At 35.9% G+C, this 20843-nt stretch overlaps 1 protein-coding gene across 1 annotated transcript in view; it reads left to right on the forward strand.

Moving 5' to 3' along the window:
* Positions 1-251: 251 nt before the first annotated feature.
* Positions 252-20843, forward strand: part of LOC145672492 (atrial natriuretic peptide receptor 1) — a 177352-nt gene continuing 156760 nt past the window's right edge. Inside the window, exon 1 of the mRNA XM_081741655.1 lies at positions 252-375. Within this exon, the coding sequence (XP_081597781.1) occupies positions 261-375 (115 nt within the window). The 5' untranslated portion in view covers positions 252-260. The remainder of the gene's footprint in view (positions 376-20843) is intronic.

Genomic DNA, 20843 nt, shown 5'->3' on the forward strand with positions numbered 1-20843 from the left:
AGATGGGCGAAAGTGGTGGCTAGCGATGGACAATATTTTTCTTAAGGTATTTATGTATTTTGTGTTTGTACTACAGCTTCAATGTGTGCGTACCAACCGCACGAATTAATTCCTAGACCAAATATATATATATATATATATATATATATATATATCACATACATACCTAATAAACCATTTATGGGCACTAATGTAATATTTTTTCTCTTTCATTTCAGGGAATATTTAAAGATAAAACTGAATATCCAACATTAACTCGGATGTCGTTTTGCCAATGTAGACTTCGACTGGTCTTCTCGGCTATATTTCGGCAATTTGGATGGAGCCACGTGGCGATCATACTTGATAGATCTAACCTCTTCTCCTTAACAGTAGGTACGAACATTTATATTAAGAATATCCATTTAAAAAAATGAATAAAAACTATATTTAGTATGCCTCATAATTCGATTTCATATTTATGTTCATTGACTCTTGTAAATTATACATTACATCCAATGGTGACTATTGGGGTAGATAACATCAGTAAAAAATACAATTTTATTGCATCAATCTATGGGAAGAAAAATCACCTAAAGTCCTACCTCTCATATCCAATAATTAAGACATTGGGTAAGCTTTTTCCCTTATTTCGTAACGACATTTAAAAAAAATAGTTATGTGAATTTCCTCAAGAAATTAAATGTCGACTGAAAGCAAGGAATTCGTGTTATTATTCAATTCAAAATCTTTTGTCGTCGCAAATTCTGTAGAGGAATGTGAAACTACGATAATCGTGCTTGTTCTGTATGGTTGAGAAACATGGTCGCTTATTCTGACGGAAGAACGTAAACTGAAAGTATTTGAGAACAAGATTCTGAGACGAATATTCGGAGCCAAGAGGAATGGAAATGGGGAATAGTTGAAACCACAAAAAGAACTGCATAATTTATACCGTTTGCAAAACATTGTTTAGAGTCATCAAGTCTAGGGGTTTCAAGTGGGCAGGTCATGTAACCGGAATGGAAGAAAGTAGGAACGCTTTCAAAGTTTTAACCCTTTCTGACCTGAATTATGTTTTGGAAATAAAGATTTTTTTTTTATTTCAATGGATGATGTGTTTAAGTCTAAGGAAATAAGAAAATGCATTTTTCCCTAAAAATTCTGTATTGCCAGGGCGCTATAACTACAACGTATGAGACAACTTGGAATCATTCGGCACGATATATGCACTATGAAGGCCAAGGAAGCTAGTGATTCTAAATGGAATTACACGGCCAGAAAGGGTTAACTGGAAGTCAAAACGAGAAACGACCATAAGGAAGACCTAGACGTAGATGGAAGGATAATATTAAAATGGGTCTCGCAGAAAGAAAAATACAAATTAGAAACTGAATCCGGTTGATAGAAGTCAGTGGAGAGCTTTTGTGAATGCAACATTGAATCTCCGGGTTCCATAAGCCATAGAGTTGAGATTTCTCTCAAGATCAGATTTTAACATTTTATCAGATCTTAAGTTTAATGAAGAAGTGTTTAAGAAAATTGAGAAGCTAGTTCTTACTTGTATTGGCCGACAGATTACAAAATTTTGGTCCCAGCGGAAGCTCATATATTCGGATCCCACGTTAAACTGTAAGTCTAGGTCCCATATATCCTCTGTGCTGAAAGGGTCGCTAAACTCCCCAGTCAACTAAGAAACCAAAACTGTGGTGTTCGTGTTAGGTTTTATTAGACTTTCAGATTATTCAAAATTAACTTAATTATACGCAAGTATTGTTAGTCTTATGGAGTACCTTTATCCACCTGTCTGTATGTACTTCTGTCGACTGTTATCAGAGCAAAAACGGTCAGAAATATCGAGAAGCAGTTTTCTCGAATCGACTAAAAGCCTCAAGAATAGGCAATTTTCGTCTCAGCCGTTAACTTTCTATTCAAACCACAAGTGAATAGAATAGGATTTTAAATTTCTGGGCTTTCGGCATCTAAGGCCATTTAGCCCTTCACGTTTTTAAGGGATGACGTCCCTCAGCGAGCACACAATCCGGGGAAAGGGAAGGAAGAAAGGATTGGAGAAGGAAAGAAGAGGCCTGGGACCTATAAGTTAGGTACCACCCCGGCATTTGCCCGGTGTGAATGAGGAAAACCCAGGGAAACCTCATTCATGGTGGCTGGCCTGAAAAAGCGTTTCACACTTTTTCGACTGAGTGGCCCCACCGGGAATCGAACCCGGGACCGCTCGCACCGAAGGCGAGAGTCAAACTACAAGTGGTAGATGTTATTAATTTACGGTTTGAACGTTGATCACCATACAACATCAATGGTAACAGATAGAGACAAACAGTTTCTTGTAATCGATTCAGCGTTAAGAGAAAAGATTCAACATCTGGGAGTTAACGGACATGATAATCGCATCTCTTTATTAAAACCGGAAGTAATAGAAATTTACTACTACTTTCGGCTTGAATATTCATTTCCATAGGGTAAAAACAATATGATATAGAAACAAGATTTTGAGATAGATTCGATTGAGCGTCCCAACAATACGTCGCATGTACTCCATTAACCCTCTATTCAAGCTGGAAATGGTGCATGGGGCCCTTGGTTCGATCCCAGCTCGCCCCAGGACTTTGTGATGGACAAACACCGTGTGTGGGAGTTTTCTCTGGGCTCTCCAGTTCCCTCCCATTTTCTTCATTCCACCACTTCTTTCATTTTTCATCACTGTCTCCTTTAGCCAACACTACATAAACGTGGGATATAAAACTCAAAGATTTTATTTTATTTCATTTTATTTTCAAACCAGACGTGGTAGAAATTAACCATTGTCTGTTTCAAGGTTAATCACCATAGAACAGAAATAGTAAGAGACAGAGACAAATAATATTTTAGAATCGATTCAGGATCTAAAGAAAAGATATCATCTTAATTCGCACTTCTCTCCTAAAACCGGAAGTAGTAAAATTTACTACTACTTCCGGTTTTAATATTGATTTGCAAGGAGCACAAACGTTAGAGGATAGCGATAAGGTTATTTTTTTTTTATTCCATTGAGCGTTCCAAAATATGTTCGCATTTACACTGTCATTCCTCTAACGAATAGCAGTAAACAGTTTCTTTTGGAATCGTTTCATTGTTTAAAGAAAATAAATACAATTTTCACTTGCAATTCTTTACTAAAACCGGAAGTGGTAAGATGTACTACTACTTCCGATTTCAATATTTTTTTTCTAGAGCAAAAACAGTTAAGAGATAGCAAATAGTGGCTCTTTGATATGGATTCAGTGTCCGAGGAACAGGTCCTATCTTTGACATTATTCCTATATTGGAATCAGAATTTAAAGATGTAATACTTCTAGTTTCGTTATTGAATTGGCGTACTTTGACAGTGTGTTATAATTTCATGCTCTAAAACGAAACTCACTTCTTTGATTCTTATTTTATATAGAAAATAAAATCTTCTATTGCTACACCATTTTTCAGACCAAGACTTGCGATTGGTATTCCAAACTTTTTTGATCTTGTAAAGGAAAAAGCTTAAATTATAATTACCAATTACCTATCACAAACCAGAAAGTGTATACAAATTAGAGATAACTGATTTGTATTGTTTCATGTTTCCATTTCTTAACATGTTACAACTTGTAAAATAAATTTGTAAACTTGTAAGGTTTGAAGAAGGCTTTGTGACTTACATGGCTGAAAGTTAACAAAACGAAAATTTGTTCAAAGTATATATAAAAAAAGAAAGAAAATGAGCATCAACTTAAAGTGTTAAATATATATCGAGGATATTACGTATTGGTTGTGTTAATTAAGCTACACAAAATTTTATTCAGTTTCTTTGATAACAAAAAATATACTATGTGTTCCTTTTCAACACTGAGGCTAAATAAGATGAACATTTCTGCCGTGCTAAGCGAAAAGGTCTTAACTCCATTTCACATACTTTCGAGAAAATAAGCAAAACGCGTTCAAATTTGTTGTATTTCAGTAAAACTTTGTTAAATATAGTTTCACGCTCTAAAATTTGTGTGGTAATACAGTTAAATATTTTTGCTTATGAATTGCCACTTAAGGTTTTATTGCTTACTTCCAGTTACAGTTTTGAACATAAAGTAAACCCTCATGACGTCATTACCCTCTACCTATTGGCCGAACCACGTCAATTTCACTTTAGATAGATGCAGAATTGTACTGCAAATATTCCCATACCAATATCTTGATTTACGAAAAATGTAAAGTTAAGGTCTTTTCGCTTAGGACGGCACATTTATATTTTTGCGTGGGTTCAGAATCAAACATACCTCTAGGGTAAACAGTTTTGTTAACTCTCACACTGAAGGCAAATCACGAGGAGACTCTATAACAAAGAACATTCTGAATGTAAAGATTTATTTCTGATGTTCTTGAATAATCCGTTTCTTTTATTTCGATCAGCTTCCATCTTGACTCGGTCAATATCAAATATTCTGTATTATCACTGCAAATCAAGATCAGAATCACACTTAACAAGGCCACACGCACTCACAATTCGATTTTTAAAAAAATAATGAAATGAAACTTTCAGCTTTGCGTCTCATGATCAGAATTGCGAGATACGAGATACAAGGTTTGATAATTTTGTCTCGTAAATTTTGGTAGACGTCTCGACTCCAGTAGCTTGTTGATTTTTAACGTTGATTGATGTTCTTTAATGTGTTCGCACTATTTTATCAATTTATGTAACACTAAAACAGGTTTGAAAGCTAAGACTTGGGTAAAGTAGTGTTGTCACGAGACTCGGAAAATATCTTGCCTCCTCTCGAATTAAAACGGGTACTTTTTGTATCGTTATTGAGATAAAAATCGAGAGCACACGAGAATTTTCTCGTCTTGAGGACAACACTACCAATGATTTTGACCTATAAGCTAAAGGAGAGGGATTTTTAGAATACCCACGGACATTACGTTCACCACAAACTCACATGATCTAGGGTCCAACCAGAAACCTCTCTCATCAGAAGGAAGCTAATAATTCAACTACACAGAAACAGTATAGACATTATAAATAAATTGTTTTTTAAACGTAAATAGCGATATTTCAAAGAATGAGTTTCGTATTGTAGTAGAACGAAGTTTAATATTGTAAGTTTCTTTCAAAAATAAACTATTTTAAATAATTTATACCTCAAGCTACGTGTGAATATGATTGTAAGTTTGCAACACTTGTTGTTTCTGTTTTCGCAATGTAATAGACTTTCGGTGAAAAAAAAAAGTCTTTGCGGCGTAGTTCATCGTTAGGAGAATCGAAGGAAGAAAAATCGGTTTTGCTCTACGAAAGAGAAAGCTAAGTTGTCTTGTTACATACGTCTTTTCCTGCCTGCTGGGAATAAGGTTTTATTGCCTGTCTTTATAAGATGAAATCTCGGGAACATCAATCCAGAAATCAGTCGAAAAACATTATTTTTCTCTTTCTTCTTCTTCTTCCCCAATCTTCCTTATGTCGTATTTTTCACTTTTACTATTTCGTCTGTTCCTTGCTTCCGATCTGATCTACGAATCATTTCCGTCATAACATTTTTCTTTTTTGAATTTATTCCTACGCAGCCAAAAAGCAACCAAAACAGCACCCACATTCTGGATTTTATATATATTGTATATATGAGTGTCTCGGAGTAACATCATGGTATATCTCATTCTCTAGCTTTCGCGTAAATTGGAAAAGAAGGATCAACATTCCGATGCAGTTCAATGCAATGACACATACTAAACGAGTTTCTCCTGCTATCTGCAGGCACATTCCCGAAATTAAACTATCTACATACTGTTTTATGGCTCAATCTTAACCCATTCTAACTAATACCATAATTTCACCGGAAGTTGCGCTCACCTTTATGGTCGCCCGATCCGCTCATATTTATGTATTTCCTGTGAGGTAACGAAAACGTGTTGCGCAGTTCTCTATCACTGAATTCCAGATGTTTGGAATTGACTGTACTCTGTCGTGGTTCGATCAACATGTTCATATTTAAAAGTAGCTGAAATACTCATTCTTCGCACGAAAAGAATATGTTTATGATTTTTTTTTTTTGCGAAAAATTAAAACTCTTTTTCTTCCTTATAATACGGAATTCAATCAAACTGAAATGACAAAAACCCATGTCGACCCAGTGCCAAAAATTAATTTCTAATGATTCACTCGTTCTCTCGTAATGATGAGACAGACAACCTAAAAATATTTTTTTATATAATGAGAAGAAAATAGAAATGGCTCCTTTCTTCTCCAATTTCAAAATTTCCGGAAACGTTGTAGCATATGTCCACTTATATTGAATAAGGAGTTCAAATATCAAATTTCATCTCGCTAATAGTCTCTGATCTTAAGGGATTTCGATATATGACCATCTAATTATAACATTTTCAGTTACAGCTTTTTCTTCTCGCCTTTTCTTCCTTTCTATGGGAAATATTTAAACACGTTTTCAGTTTTACGTCCCACGACTATATAATGTAGGGTAAAGGAGAGTAGGGCTAAGAAAGCTGAGAAATTAACTTCTCTGCCTGTCAAATCTCGGTTAGGTAGCAGCAAGATCACGAAGAACACATCACCCAAGTATGAAGTTGTAGCGCACTCGGCAACCAACATAACACTTCGCATATGAGGGTGGCCTAACATACAGGCCTGAAACGTACCGCAGTTTGTTCGAGTGGTTGTTGATTGAAACGCATTACTATCATTTGATAATGTAGGATGAAAAGTATATATGGGCTGGGCACTCGTATCTGTTTACCTCAAGATAACTTTCAAAAATTAAACTGCATTAACTAAGCATAAGCACGGATCACTAAACTTTCTCGGTTCCATTTTTAAGATTAAATCAAGCCATGATGCAGTTGTTACTGAAACATTTATTAGTGATCATTGTTGGTATTGCAATATGTTAAACGTAAAATAATAATAATAATAATAATAATAATAATAATAATAATAATAATAATAATAATAATAATAATAATAATAATAATAATAATAAGAAGAAGAAGAAGAAGAAGAAGAAGATTTTAAAAATAAAAATCAAGCCCATTTTTTCATAATTTTGTCATCAAAATTGTCGGCAGAAGCTTCCTGAAAGACGTCACACCGTTAGCAAGAAAGTTATTTCTACACTGAAATACAGACGAAGTCAAGAAACTTCTAATTTGGTTACAGCAACTTTTTTTTTTTTTTTTTTTTTTTTTTTTTACTTCTGATAACTTGACATACAACATATTGCAGTATCAATAGCAGTATGACCAAAATAATAAAGACATTTTCGGAAAATTTCAAAGAAAGTTCAGTTTCAAGCTTAAACTACAAGTATTCCTTGTAGATTTTTTTACGAGAAATGTACGTTTCCGAAAGTCATTTGTAAGTCATATTGTATGATTGTTATGTAAGTATTTACGTAATAAGAACAAGAACGTACTCTCAAACATTTTGTTAACAAGATTTACCCATACGCAAATGAAATTGTTTTAGATTGATTGATAGGATTTAGGTGAAATCGATCAACTATCGACTGATATTTGCAATTTGTCAAACATTCCAAAAGAATGCAAATGAAATACTTCGGTATATCAATTATTTTTTTAATTTCAGAAAGACATAGGACTTCAATGAGAGATGTACAATATTGTTATGTGCAAAGTTTTACCGGGAAGTCCAATCAGAAAACGACAATTAGGAAGGCCTAGACGTAGATAGGAGGACAATATTAAGATGAATCTCGTAAAAAATAGGAATTCAAAGTAGAAACTGGACCCAGTTGGCTAAGAACAGAAGTCAATGATGAGCTTTTGTTAATACGATATTGAATCTCCGGGTTCCGTGGCTCATAGAGTTTGTTAGCGCATGACCATACGCACATTTTTTTTTAATAAAAATGTCTAAAGACTCTGTGAATATTTTCAGGAGAACGGCTTTCCTCATATTAGAGTTGTCAATGAAATAATTATTTATGAAATATTAATAAAATCATCTAAGCAATTCTGAGAAGATCGTCGGAGAATAAATCACCTTCAAGAACAAACTGCCTCTTTTGCAATTTTCAGGAGAAACTGTTTATGCTACATTAAAATGTTATTACTGAAATACTTATTTATGAAATGTTAACAAAACACAAGATGTTATTAAAACGTTTCCAAAAGTAACTCAACCCAAGACTGAACTACCCCGTGTGAATTTTCTTCAGAAGAAATAACTTACACCATGTTATAAGGCTGTTATTAAAACATTTGATTGTGAAATATGAACAAAATCTCATGAGTTATTTTTGAGAAAATCGTACAAAAAGATCTAACTCCGGCCGTCCTCCTAAGGGTAAGCAATTTCTTATGCATTCTTCCTCCATAAAGATTTACTTCTGTATTCTGTATCAGATCGGTAGTTTAAGAAGTAGAAACAAAAGCGTTAGAGCCATTTTCCACAAAATCATAAATTTTAGTCTTCTCTTTACAGTAAATTACCAATATTTTGGGGGACGTGAAAAGAAATTATATCTACTCCTCGTAGAGAATTTGAACTAAATTTGAAATTTGGTTTGGAATGATTGAATGGTATGACCTCTAAGTGAGTGTACACACAAACGTCTACAAATTCTTTTCTTTGTCATGTAAAGACTATGAAATCCATTGAAATCTCGAATTAATCTTTTCCACGATAGCCTTGAGGACCACAGTGAGCCAGTAGTAGAGCTTTTACCTATGGTGCATAGGGCTTCTGGATCGATCCCCGACCACGTAAGTTTGTACTGGACAATATTGTGTCCGTGGGTTTTCTCGAGGTACTTCCGTTTCCTCCCAGATTCTTCCATCATCATTCATTTGGCTTAATTATCGTCTCTCTTAGCCTAAAGGGGATAATAAGTTGGGACGTTTAACTAAAAGTTTTTTCACGATAACCTTATCTTACTTTAGACAGTTTCCACAAGCTGCTCTCGCATATTGTTTGTGTGTTTCAGTGAGAGAATATGGGAAATATCAAAAGACCTCTGTGTACTGTAAAATGAAGAACTTACATGAATAGAGACAAACCCAAGATGACTGAAATGCGTAAGGCTCAAACCCGATCAATTCTCCGCCATGAATATTTATAGACAATATAAAATGCAGTAGTAACTTATTGAGCAAGTAAGTGTAAATTATGAACTTACCTATCATTAACGGCAATTGAGCTTAAACCAGTGACGTTGTTGTTATTCAACTCTCTTGGAGGCGAAGTAATATGGTGAGAAACGGGTTACACTGTGAGAGCAGATCTTGCATGATGGTGTGTGTACTAACCAACCGCACCAGATTCGAGTCCCGCTTGTGATTCGGACTTTATGTTAATACAAGTAGTATGTACCATTCTTCATAACCTCGATGTTGCCTTAGAACGCAAGGCACAAAAGAATCAAAAATCAAACCAATTTATTTCATTTGATTAGCATTGTTTCTTGTAGTTAAACTTTATTTTGAGCACAAATTCTGTATGATACTATTGTAATGTACCATGTGCTTCTGTATACAAATAATCTCATATATGCACCTATTTGTAAACAACACCAGTCACGTCGGAGTACTACACACCACGTGGGATTACTATGAGGAGCAGGCGATGGACCACCAGCACCTCCTACATGTCACATGACGACATGGCAACAGCAGCGCCACCGCCGCCGAAACGACTATAAATTGAACAACAACCAACGGACAGGCACCATTCTTTCGGTCTCCGTCCTCTTGCTTGCCAGGAGCACTAGAAGAACCATACATCAAAGCTTCTAGTCTCTTGCCGGTCTCTTGGCTAATTCTTTCCTCCTGGCTTAGCCTGCTTCGAGGCTCTGTCGAGATCCCAACCTCAGTTACTTAGCCTGCTTTAGGGCACTGTGACTTTCATCCCACCTCACTGCTTGCTTCGGAGCATTGGGGTTTCTTACGCCACTCTGCTTAGCCTACGTTGGGGCTCTGAGACATCCTGTCCACAACTGCACGGTCTTGAACCACCTAGTTTGTACCTCACAATAGACAAAAATGTGCTAACATATTTCTGTAAATACTATTGTTTTGGAGGATTTTTGTAAATAAACCGGTAGTAGGAATCGATTCCGGCCTCTGATTTTATTATCGTAACTCTACCTAGCAGAAATTTTATACTATAATTAAATTCGTATCATAATCACGAATCGATGCCACTTTCACTTTAAAATTAAGAATATGTGATAACCACTCGTTTCCTCATGAGCATTCACAGAAGTTACATTTTAAAAGAAACCAATTCTTATTACAATTCAATGGAATTTGGTGTTGTTTTTATAGGATTCCTAAACTAATTCTTTATTCGAATTAGTAAAACGTTCCTTCTGTTGTTCCTATGCCTCCCTTTCTGACACGGCTAATTCTGCATTTAAAATAAAGGTTTTTAGTTCGTTTTTATGTGGCTGTGAAAGACATAGTTCATCTTGAACGGACAATAAAATCGATAGAGCTCTCTCTCTCTCTTTCTCTCTCTCTCTCTCGATGGGAAGGTGGCGAGTTTTATCGCTTTTGGTCAATGCTCTGCTAACGCAAACTCATCTTATTTCTTTTTTCAACAGTGGATATAAAAGCTGGGGTTTTGTAGCTCAACAAATGCAAACGTGTCCCATAACACGAGGTCTGAGCGATAACATTTGTTTGTTAATATATCATGCATGGAACATCAGAATAAAAAGTGCTGATTTTGATTTGCTAACAAAGCAGAGAATTTCTGTCTTCTTTCTTTTGCTACTACAATACGATGCCATTTCTTTCCTTTGAAAAGAAAATGTAAAGTAAAGTTTAAAAAGAACAGTATGTGAACATCAACATGACAAACATATAAAAAAAATCACGATAAGAGCATTTACCCTATTAGAACAATTTGTAAAAAACAACGGCTTCTTTTCATTAACAAAAATCAATTTAATATCAACAGGATCATTGTGTAGGATGAAGAAAAAGATACTTAAGTTCAGAATAATAAATTATTGCATTTATAGTTAGGGGACAAATATCACAAAACGTATAATTTACCCTGGTTATTTCCCCCGAGTCTTCGAGATTTCTCACGTGGCTAAGTGGTTAGCGTACGCATCTATGGCGTGGGATACTCGGGTTCGATTCTAGGCGTGATTCGGATCCCACGTTAAGCTGTAGATCCACGTCATATATAGTCTCGCTGCTTAAAGGGACACAAAATCTAAATCAAATCTAAGTCCAAGTCTTCGCCTCGTCTGTAAATTGCCTGTACGTCAGCGACATCTCTTTGCGTCAATTAGAAGGTAGAGAAACTAGCGCCAACTTTTTTTAGCCTGACTGTGAACTATTGCGAATTAACATGACAGACAGACTAAAGCGCTTATAATGAGGATTAAGAATATCTTAATATTTTCGCCTAGATCTTTATGCAACCCTATCTCCTAAATATTTTTAAATTTGTATATTAGCATTACTCATAGACTGATAGTTTTCACTTTATGATAAGGATGTATCAACTGCTCGTATTTTTATACTGAAGTCAACACAAAGAAGAATAGATTTTAAGATTAGCCCAGCAGCGATGCACGCTGTATATCTACACCCATACTTCAAGCAGTAACATACAATGACATATATACTCATAACAGTGATCCATATACTGATTGTAATAGAAGGTTGATCTGTGAAATTAATGTTTATTGACAAGTAGGCCACACATGTTTTAAGATGGCAAAATCTTTGTTGATTTTCAAGAAAAAACGCTTCTTTTTTTCTTTCAAATAATCACAGATATGCTGTATTTATTTGAAATAGAATGTGATCTGCATTTAGGAACTATCCTTTTTTATACTACTTTGTACTTTTGGGACCTAAAAATGTGTAGGGCGGACAAAAATGTTATCTGTATCAGTGGCGTAGCAAGAATTATGCAGATACGCCTGGCAAAGTAAATTTCTGGCTCTCTAAAAGATTTAAAAAAAAAAAACTTACAGGAACAAAATAATTTACAATTAATTTTAGCATCGACTGCGGTGTTTTTATGATAGATCGCTTACTTTGATACATAGTGTCTCTGGTTAGATACCAGCTTAGATATCACCAAGTTGGCTTTGCAGTGGACAAACATTAAGTGCTTCGGTTTTCTTTGGATTCTCTTGTTTCCTCCCATTTTTCATTCCATGCTTCGTTCATTGTCATCATCATCACCTCCGTCCAAGTTAATTCACTATTTCTTCTTCTTCTTCTTCTTCTTCTTCTTCTTCTTTCGGGATCCCTGGTTCGATCCTGCCCAAGTAAGTTTGTAGTGGACAACATAGTGTGCGTTGGTTTTCTGGGGTACTACCGTCTCCTCTCACGTTCTCATTCCACCAATTCTTCCACCATCATTGACTTGTCATAATCATTTGTCTAGCTAAGCTTAAAAGCATAATCGAGGCACAAACTGAACGATTTCATTTCATTTCATTTTTTCTTCTTCTTTCTCTCTGTCCTTCCCCATTTGTGTGTAGGAGATGTTTTTGATGAGTCTTTTCCATAAAGCCCTATCCCGGAAATCTTCCCCTATTAGGCCTTTCTCCTCAAAGTAATTCCTAACCATGTCCATTTTCTTCTTGGTCTTCCTTTACCTTTACCTCTCTTCCCATCCACTTTCAATGCTATCACTCTTCTGACCACATAGTTATTTTGACCATATCATTACAGTCTTTTTTCATAAATCTTCTTTGATATCTCTGCAACCTTCCTTGTTCCCCTTTCTCCCCCACTATTGTTGTAAGTCAAAAGGTGCTCCTTCCTCTTCTGTTTCTGCCGACATGCCCATTCAAGTCACAATCCACAATTATTCTTTCCCCTGTGGGGATGCTGTGAAATTTGTGATCAAATTCTCCCAGAATTTTGTCTTTCCTTCCTCCTCATAGCCAACTAGCGAACCATATGCGCACAGTACATAAATCATTTCATTCCTTCGTATCTTAATACCCATCACTCCTTCGCTTCTTCTATTCTCATTTACCACACTATCTTTCAGATCACTAAAAGAACAATCCCTATGTCGTTTCTGCCTTGTCGATTTACTCCACTACACAGCAACTTGTAACTACCTTCTAGCTCTCTTGCCTTATGCACTGTTTAGCATTACTAGGTCATATTATCTGTAGTATTTATTCAACAGATTTAGCATATTTATTAAATATTGTTTAGCAGTTTAATTAAATATTTTTTTGCACTTGCTGTTCCACTGTAATAATGCATGAAATCTAAAGAATCTTTTTTACCTTCAAGCTAACTTCATTTAATTAATATTTGGGAGTGATTGTCAGTTTTGAAATCAAAGGAAATTGCCATGAATTCGAAAATTATTGAATTTGATGCTAAAATAACTCTGAATATAGGAGTTTTTGATTTATGCTTCGTAGAAGCATATTTCCAGGTAGGAAGGAAAACGAGTACCGTGATTCCAAGTATTCCTGCTATTATCAATGTTTGTTTGGTGCCTATTGAGTCTTCGCTGTTTCAATGGTACGGTATAAGAATTTTTAAATCAGGGAATTTGATGAAAGGAAAATTAAGGATAGCATTGAGCAAAAAAACAATATGTAGATTTCTGCTGTATACATGGTCAGATTGTTAATGAAATCCGAATATTATTCTTTCACTGTTAAAAAATGTTTCTTAAAATAGATTTAAAATTGCTTGTTTAAGATAGATTAATCCTATATATATATATATATATATATATATATATATATATATATATATATATATATATATATATATATATATATATATATATTTGTTGGGTGGAGGGAATGACTATCATTAAATCTGTTATTTCATAATAGATATACCTTCGACTTTTTAATGTTGGAATCTCTCGATTTCATCGCAGCTCATTTGGATAATACTAGAGAGAAAAGTGGTATACTTGTGACAGAGTCAATATATCAGCATATTTGTCAGTTATTTTGAGAGAGTGAGCATTATTAACAACTACAGTGATACTTTCTCTGTTCTATCATAGTGAAAACTTAATACGTAATCGGTCCTATCTCATTCAGTAAAGGGAAGAGTCTGCGGCGATCAAGCCATGACAGGTCTCCACTTGCATTCCAAGCCTCAACGTAACGTGCTAGTGTCAAGGGCGCCCATCAGGGAGAGGGCAAGAGGGGGCTCGCCCCCCTAGAGGATATTATACCTCGGAAGATCGAAAACTCAATAGAATTAAAATAGTTACAGCAAAATTTGCAACTATATTTGAAATGTCTCTTATACTTCCCCCCCTCTGGAAACCACAACATGGGCGCCCTTGGATAGTGTGCATGTATCTTCTTTGCATACTGTTATTGAATATTAAAATAGGCTTTATTTAAGGATATAAATTTAAATTGAATATATTTGTGTACGAATTTATGGGAAGAAAGTACCCTAAAACTGTAAAATCAACAAATATCACTTCAACAGGTGCCTTCAGTATTGCATGATTATTATTACGTGGTAAATTTAAAAGTCTTTCTATGTAAATGTTTATATCCCAAGATTATGGAACCAGTTGTATCACCATATGATGATTATACATATATACGAATTTAGCCACTTTGTGTTCCTAGCAAAAGTGAATGTATTATTGTAAATCCATGTATTCTGGAAGAAATAGTCATCCTTTTTCTTATCAGTTAGATTGGAATATAGAGTCTCATTCATCATCGGGGGTAGACAGTAGCTATTTACCGGGCCGAGCCCAATCCACCTCGGATGCATCAAGGCCCAGCCCAGCCCGGGCCCGGAAAGCTTTGTAGGTTTTTGGACCAAGTTCGGCCCGACGCGATAACCATGCCGCTTCTAAGCAACACCAACTGTAACCATTGCATTATTTGTAATATCTTTCACTCCACTTCCATGCATACAGACCTCAACATTTGATATTATTCCAATTATCGTTTAACGAACGTCAATAATTATTAACATCTGCAATTAATTGACGCCTGACTTGAAGAGAAAACAGTGTAGACCCGATAAAACTCGCCAAGCCCGAAAATATAGCGTAACTGATCCGCCCAAGTCCGGCCTATGCAAGTTACTATTAGACAGGGATCTATAATTTAGGCCGGCTATACATTGACTAGGGGACAGATAAAGAGGAGTTCTAAATGCAGTACCATAAGCAACACTGCAAACAAGAGACTCTGCAACGTTGTGATTCACACACGCTGTTAATGTGCTAAGCCTTTTGTCTCTCTGCATCCTCTCCAGCCTCCCTCCGTCTCGACTTGGTGACTGGCCACTGGCCAATATACAGTCGGCCTTAACTTAGGATCTGAACTACATGAGCTCCTACCAGGAATCGAACCTGTCTCACCAACGCTACCTTTAACTGTATTATTATTATTATTATTATTATTATTATTATTATTATTATTATTATTATTATTATTATTATTATTATTATTATTATTATTATTATTATTATTATAAACATATTTGCATATTGAAGTAATAACTACTTGTTAGATAAGAAGATGGTGTAATATAGGGACGCATCCATGACGAGGTATAGCTCGTCCAGACCTCCCCCAAAACCCCGTAGCTCTATTCAACACTTGTGTCTGCACTTGGGGTGTACTCACGGAAGTTTCAGCCCATCCGGACCTGCCTAAACTATCCCATCTTGAAAAACGGGCGCCATATTGAAAACGAACTCTCCTATTTTTATGAATTCTACATTTGTACTGCTAAGATCGTAGTTATTCGACATGAAGAATCTTATAATCGGTTTAGTATATTCATTCTGTTAAATAATAAGTATTTTTACATGTTTAGAATATTCGTCATCTTAAAAAAAGTGACGTCAATTTTGAACACAAACTTTTATAATTATGCATTTGACCTAAACAATGCTAAAACATACTCGATACGAAGGTATTTGAAATCGGATCAGTGTATTCATTGTTATATAATAAGCGTTGTTGTAAGCTTCATACTATGTCCACCATATTGAAAAATGATCGCCATTTTGAAATTTAAAGTGGTTAACGTTAGTTTTTAACTAAGTGACCCCAAAACAATGCCCATACCAATTTTAGTGCTTATTTCCTCTTTTTGAACAATTATTCTAAAATATGCAATTATCTATTCCAGTAACACTATTTTAGTGTTACGAGATCTATAGCATAAAAACTATGAATAGATAAAGGGATTGTACTTTCATAACGAAGAGCATGTATCAACGTTTATAAATACATATATCAATACACAATATACTCCAAATAATAAACATTGATTAGATCTGGCTATAACCCTCTCTTCATGGATGTCTCGTGACGCTTAATCAGCGATGTTAGCTGATAACCTCTAGAAAAAATAAAGAAAAATTTTAGGGCATAAATGTGCTAAATAAATTTATAAAACGAGACGAGAAAATCTTTTTTTTCGAGAATCCAAATGAGACGAGACGAGACAACCTTATTTCTTGTCTCGTGCGAAATACTAATTTTACTACAAGTTAGAACTTGATCCTTGGTACTTGTGATGTTGATAAGTACTTTGTTCCTTATCCACTATTAAAACTCTTATTTTTTTTATTATGGGATCATTACAGTGATTATGAGTAGCAGATTGAAATTAGCTTATACAGTATAAAATTTGCAGTACTTATTGAAATATTTGATGATTTATTTATCAAATACGCTGCAGAAACATGTAAGAGAAGAGCATATTTTCTTGTGTTAGTGCTTTATAACATGTCATTGGAACTAAATTTCTAATTCTCCAATAAAAACTCTCTTTGCTAGAATCGTTACGAAGCATCCACCACTTTCCCTTTGATATTGATGGAAATAATTCTTTCTGGTGCTTCAGTCGACTAACTGAAAACCGTGTAACGTGACCTGAACGAAAATTCATCTTCAAAGACCTCAATACTAGCTATTCCCTTTGTCTTCTCTGCTTCTCCTTTATCGTTTTCTATTAGATCATTCACCTACTCACACACACACACACACACACACACACATACGCGTGAAAACTGCACAAAAGAATGCCATATATCTCTTCGAAATACATGTGTGGCTTGTCGAGGTTGACAGTATCGTGTTTCTATTCTTTCATAGTTACTTTATTGATGCGGGAACATTCAAATCTAGTTTTTTTGAGTATTATTGTTCGCATGGTGCGAATGAAATGAGGCGCCTAGTATCAGAATCCGCGACATCCATGTTGTTTAGTTTCGATTAATCTCGCAAAACGTGCAGTGAAGCTCCATATAAACGCGTACAAAGTACCATATTTGAACTCGTTTTATAGTATGAAATATTAAGCTTTTAAACAAAATTCTGTTTCCATGGAATTCCTTTAGATCAAACATATAACAAGCGATATATATCTCAATTTTGGTTTTAAGAAAATGAGTTTGGAGGCTTTTGACACTAGGCACCTCAAATACACACATTTGGACGTTTGGTAGGAAACTCCCCTTATCAACACAGAACAGGGATGGACTAAGATAACGCGTTTAACGTCACAAACTCAGTCATGTCCAGCAGACAGGCTGAAATAAACAAACAGTCAGGAAGTAGTGCGTTGTTGAAAGGACCACATGAAAGTAGAACATAGAGAACACTGCAACTGACTTTTCTTTACAAATTCAAACTAGGACTTCCTCATAGCAAACCAAAAATAATTTAACTATGCAGTTGGGTCAGGAATGGCGAATCAATGCACCATTAGTAATTGGTTTTGTCAAATTTCGCTCCTCTGTAGAGTATAGATTAACATCACGTTCAATTAAAACCTCTTAATTGTTTGTTTGTCATAATAATAAATACGTAGCAAAGCCAACCATGACAAGTATAACCGCTATCAATCTTTATTTTTAAAAAAAGAAAATGCAGTTTCATTCCCATCAATAGATGGGCGGGCCTCAGAAGGTAACGTTTTCTCTTGGTCCAGTGACATCAATTTAAGTATAGTGAAAAGGTATTAGGAATGGATATCAGGAATTAGTTGTTTATTGAGTTATCGCCATTAATACATAAGAATGCGATGAGAGATGAGGTGATGGTAGCAATGAAATGCTGTTCACATAACATACTGTCACATGAGCAGAAGGTATTAATCTTCTGCTCTGGGGCTACTCAGAGTGGGTTGAGACAATGGGAACTTTGTTAGGGAGAACAAAGGAGTGCAAGAATGAAATGATGTGTAATAGGCCTAGATATGTGGATGGTAATGGTAAATGTGACGATGTGGGTTGTGGAGAGGAGTGGAATGATCACGTTCATGGAAGTGCAAGATGATCGACTGGTGAATACGCGTAACGTGGTACAGCTTGATTCTGATCTAATAATTCATGAAGGATCGAGTGAGCGGCGTTGATATGGTGTTGAACGTAACGTCAGCGGAGACGGTAGAGATGTTGTGAAAGAGTAGGGATAGTTGTACGTAGTGGTCGAAGTGAGACGGTATGCAATGGTATGCCATACCGCCTCTGGTTTTTCAGTGATGAAGGCATACCCCCTCTGGTTTTTCCATGATCAAGACATACCGTTACTGGAGTGTAGATACTAAAAATCTTTAATAAATCAATTTTATACACAGTAATCAACGAATAGTTTTGCACGTAAAAAGATGTTATTTCTTCTGTAGAAATAATTTCTAAGTTGACAACACCGACATTTTTGTTATCTGTTTCCTATATATCTTCAAAGAAGTTCATCTACGAGGTGCTATCCAGAATTTTTGGGACTGGTTCTGCCATCTGGAAAGTAGTAGTAGTAGAGCTTTGCACCGATATGTGCAAAGACTAGCATATCTGATGAGTGAGGGTGCACAGTTTCATGCTGCTGAGATGATGTGTTGAGTTTCCACAGTGTTTTTCATGATACTCTGTGTGTGATGTGTGGCGATGGATCCGAGAATAGAACAGTGCGTGTGTATCAAATTCTGTGCGAATCTAGGGAAAAGTGCTACGGAGACCTTTGCAATGATTCAACAAGTGTTTGGGGGATACAGCATGAGCCATACACCTGTGTTTGAGTGGCATGCTCGGTTCAGGGCCGGCCCTACAGACGTCAAAGACGATGCCCACACTGGAAAGCCCGTTAGCCTCACAACGCCAGACATTGTTGCAAAACTTCAACAATTGGTTCGTGAGAATCGACGTCAAACCACTCACGACTTTGCTGATGAAGTGGGAATTGGTTACGGGACATGCCAACGAATTTCGACTATTGAATTGGGCATGCATCGTGTCGCCGTAAAATTTGTGCCAAGGATCTTGACTGCTGATCAGAAGACACAGCGTGTGGCAGTTTGCACGGAGCTTCGTCAGACCGCATTTGACGATCCAACCTTCTTGTCACTGAAAAGCAAGTTGAAAGGCCGCCCGTTCGACACACTTGAGATGATTCAAGAAGCATCGCTGGCAATGCTAAACATCCTCAAAGAACAGGACTTCCAGGACACGTTAGGCCAATGGTAGAATCGCTGGGACAGGTGTCTTTGTGCGGAAGGGAACTACTTCGAGGGTGATGGCGGTCATTAGTAGGCCTACAAAAGTACATTTTTACCAGTTGGTAGCACCAGTCCCGAATATTTTGGTTAGCACCTCGTAGTTTATATTTTGATGTCCCATACTGAATTGTTTCTTTCTTACGTATGTGTGTGCCTTCTTGTCTTAATGCATATAAATATCATGTTTTAAGCATTGGCGGATTTAGGGGTTGGCTGTTGTGGGAGGCGAATCTTCCGGGGATTTGGAACATTCCTCAGTCGAGTGGGGGGGGGTCCGGGAGATTTCCCGCAGGAAATTGTTAAAATAAAAAAAACTCCATTTTTGAGCATTTTCGTCCATAATTCTCTCTAATACGTACAACATAAGGGGATTTTTTTTTTCAGAAAGTTGTTGGCTGGGAATTAAAGTCTCTCCATGTCTTCCTCCCACATAACTACAGAGAAGCTCTCCAATGATTTTCAGTCATTATGTAAATAGAAATGCAATCTTTTAAACAACATACCCTCACTGTATTTCAACATTTAGATAGCCGGTATGTCGAGTCAAAATCGTAATAAAACATACCGTCTCTGCTTTTTTCCACTTCGAATACTGGTTGTACGGCGATAGACTTCTTGTGTTGGAGTTCGTACAGAAAATGAGTAAGCAAGGCGCAAGACATGACGTTCGAAGACTTGTAATCTGTCATAGAACTTTGGCGGAATCTTCAAATAATTAAATTAAACTAATATAGTTAAGTTTCAATTAAATCAACTCAACATCTTACTGTAGAAATACACAAATAACAATGCTCAAACCTAAATATGGTTACGACTCTGATTCTATTTTGTAAACTTTAAGTTGCAATTAGATCGTTACAATAGTTTTAAAACTACAAGCTGCTTGCACGCTAGCACCATCAATTGGCATCAGACAGGCAGGAAGCGCAGGTAGTGAATCCTATTAACTTAATTTGTGTACTATTAAAAATTAGCGTTACGTATAGACTGGTACGTATGTCTTTGTATTATAAATAAGATTGTTATCATCATTATTGCCCTTCAGCAAAGTCACAATGCATCATGTTTTAAATTCTATACAGATGCTGAAAACTAATATCTAATTAACCTCACGGATTCAACACTGTAAGTACATTCATAAAATACACTCGTTTTTATTGAAATATGGTCATTCAATTGAAATTTTAAATCTATTCATCCAGGAAACAGAAACGAATTAGGTTATCAGTTAATTCCATTTTGCTGACAAAAGGCAATCGACATTAAAACTGGATCAACCACCAGCTTTTTGATTTTCTCTTTGCAGTTGAAAATGTCAAGGCAATTATCTGATTATATGTAATGTACATTACTTCACGTAA

The sequence above is a fragment of the Thermobia domestica genome, chromosome 16 (assembly GCF_964235325.1).
Source record: "Thermobia domestica chromosome 16, izTheDome1.hap1.1, whole genome shotgun sequence".
Classification (NCBI taxonomy): domain Eukaryota; kingdom Metazoa; phylum Arthropoda; class Insecta; order Zygentoma; family Lepismatidae; genus Thermobia; species Thermobia domestica.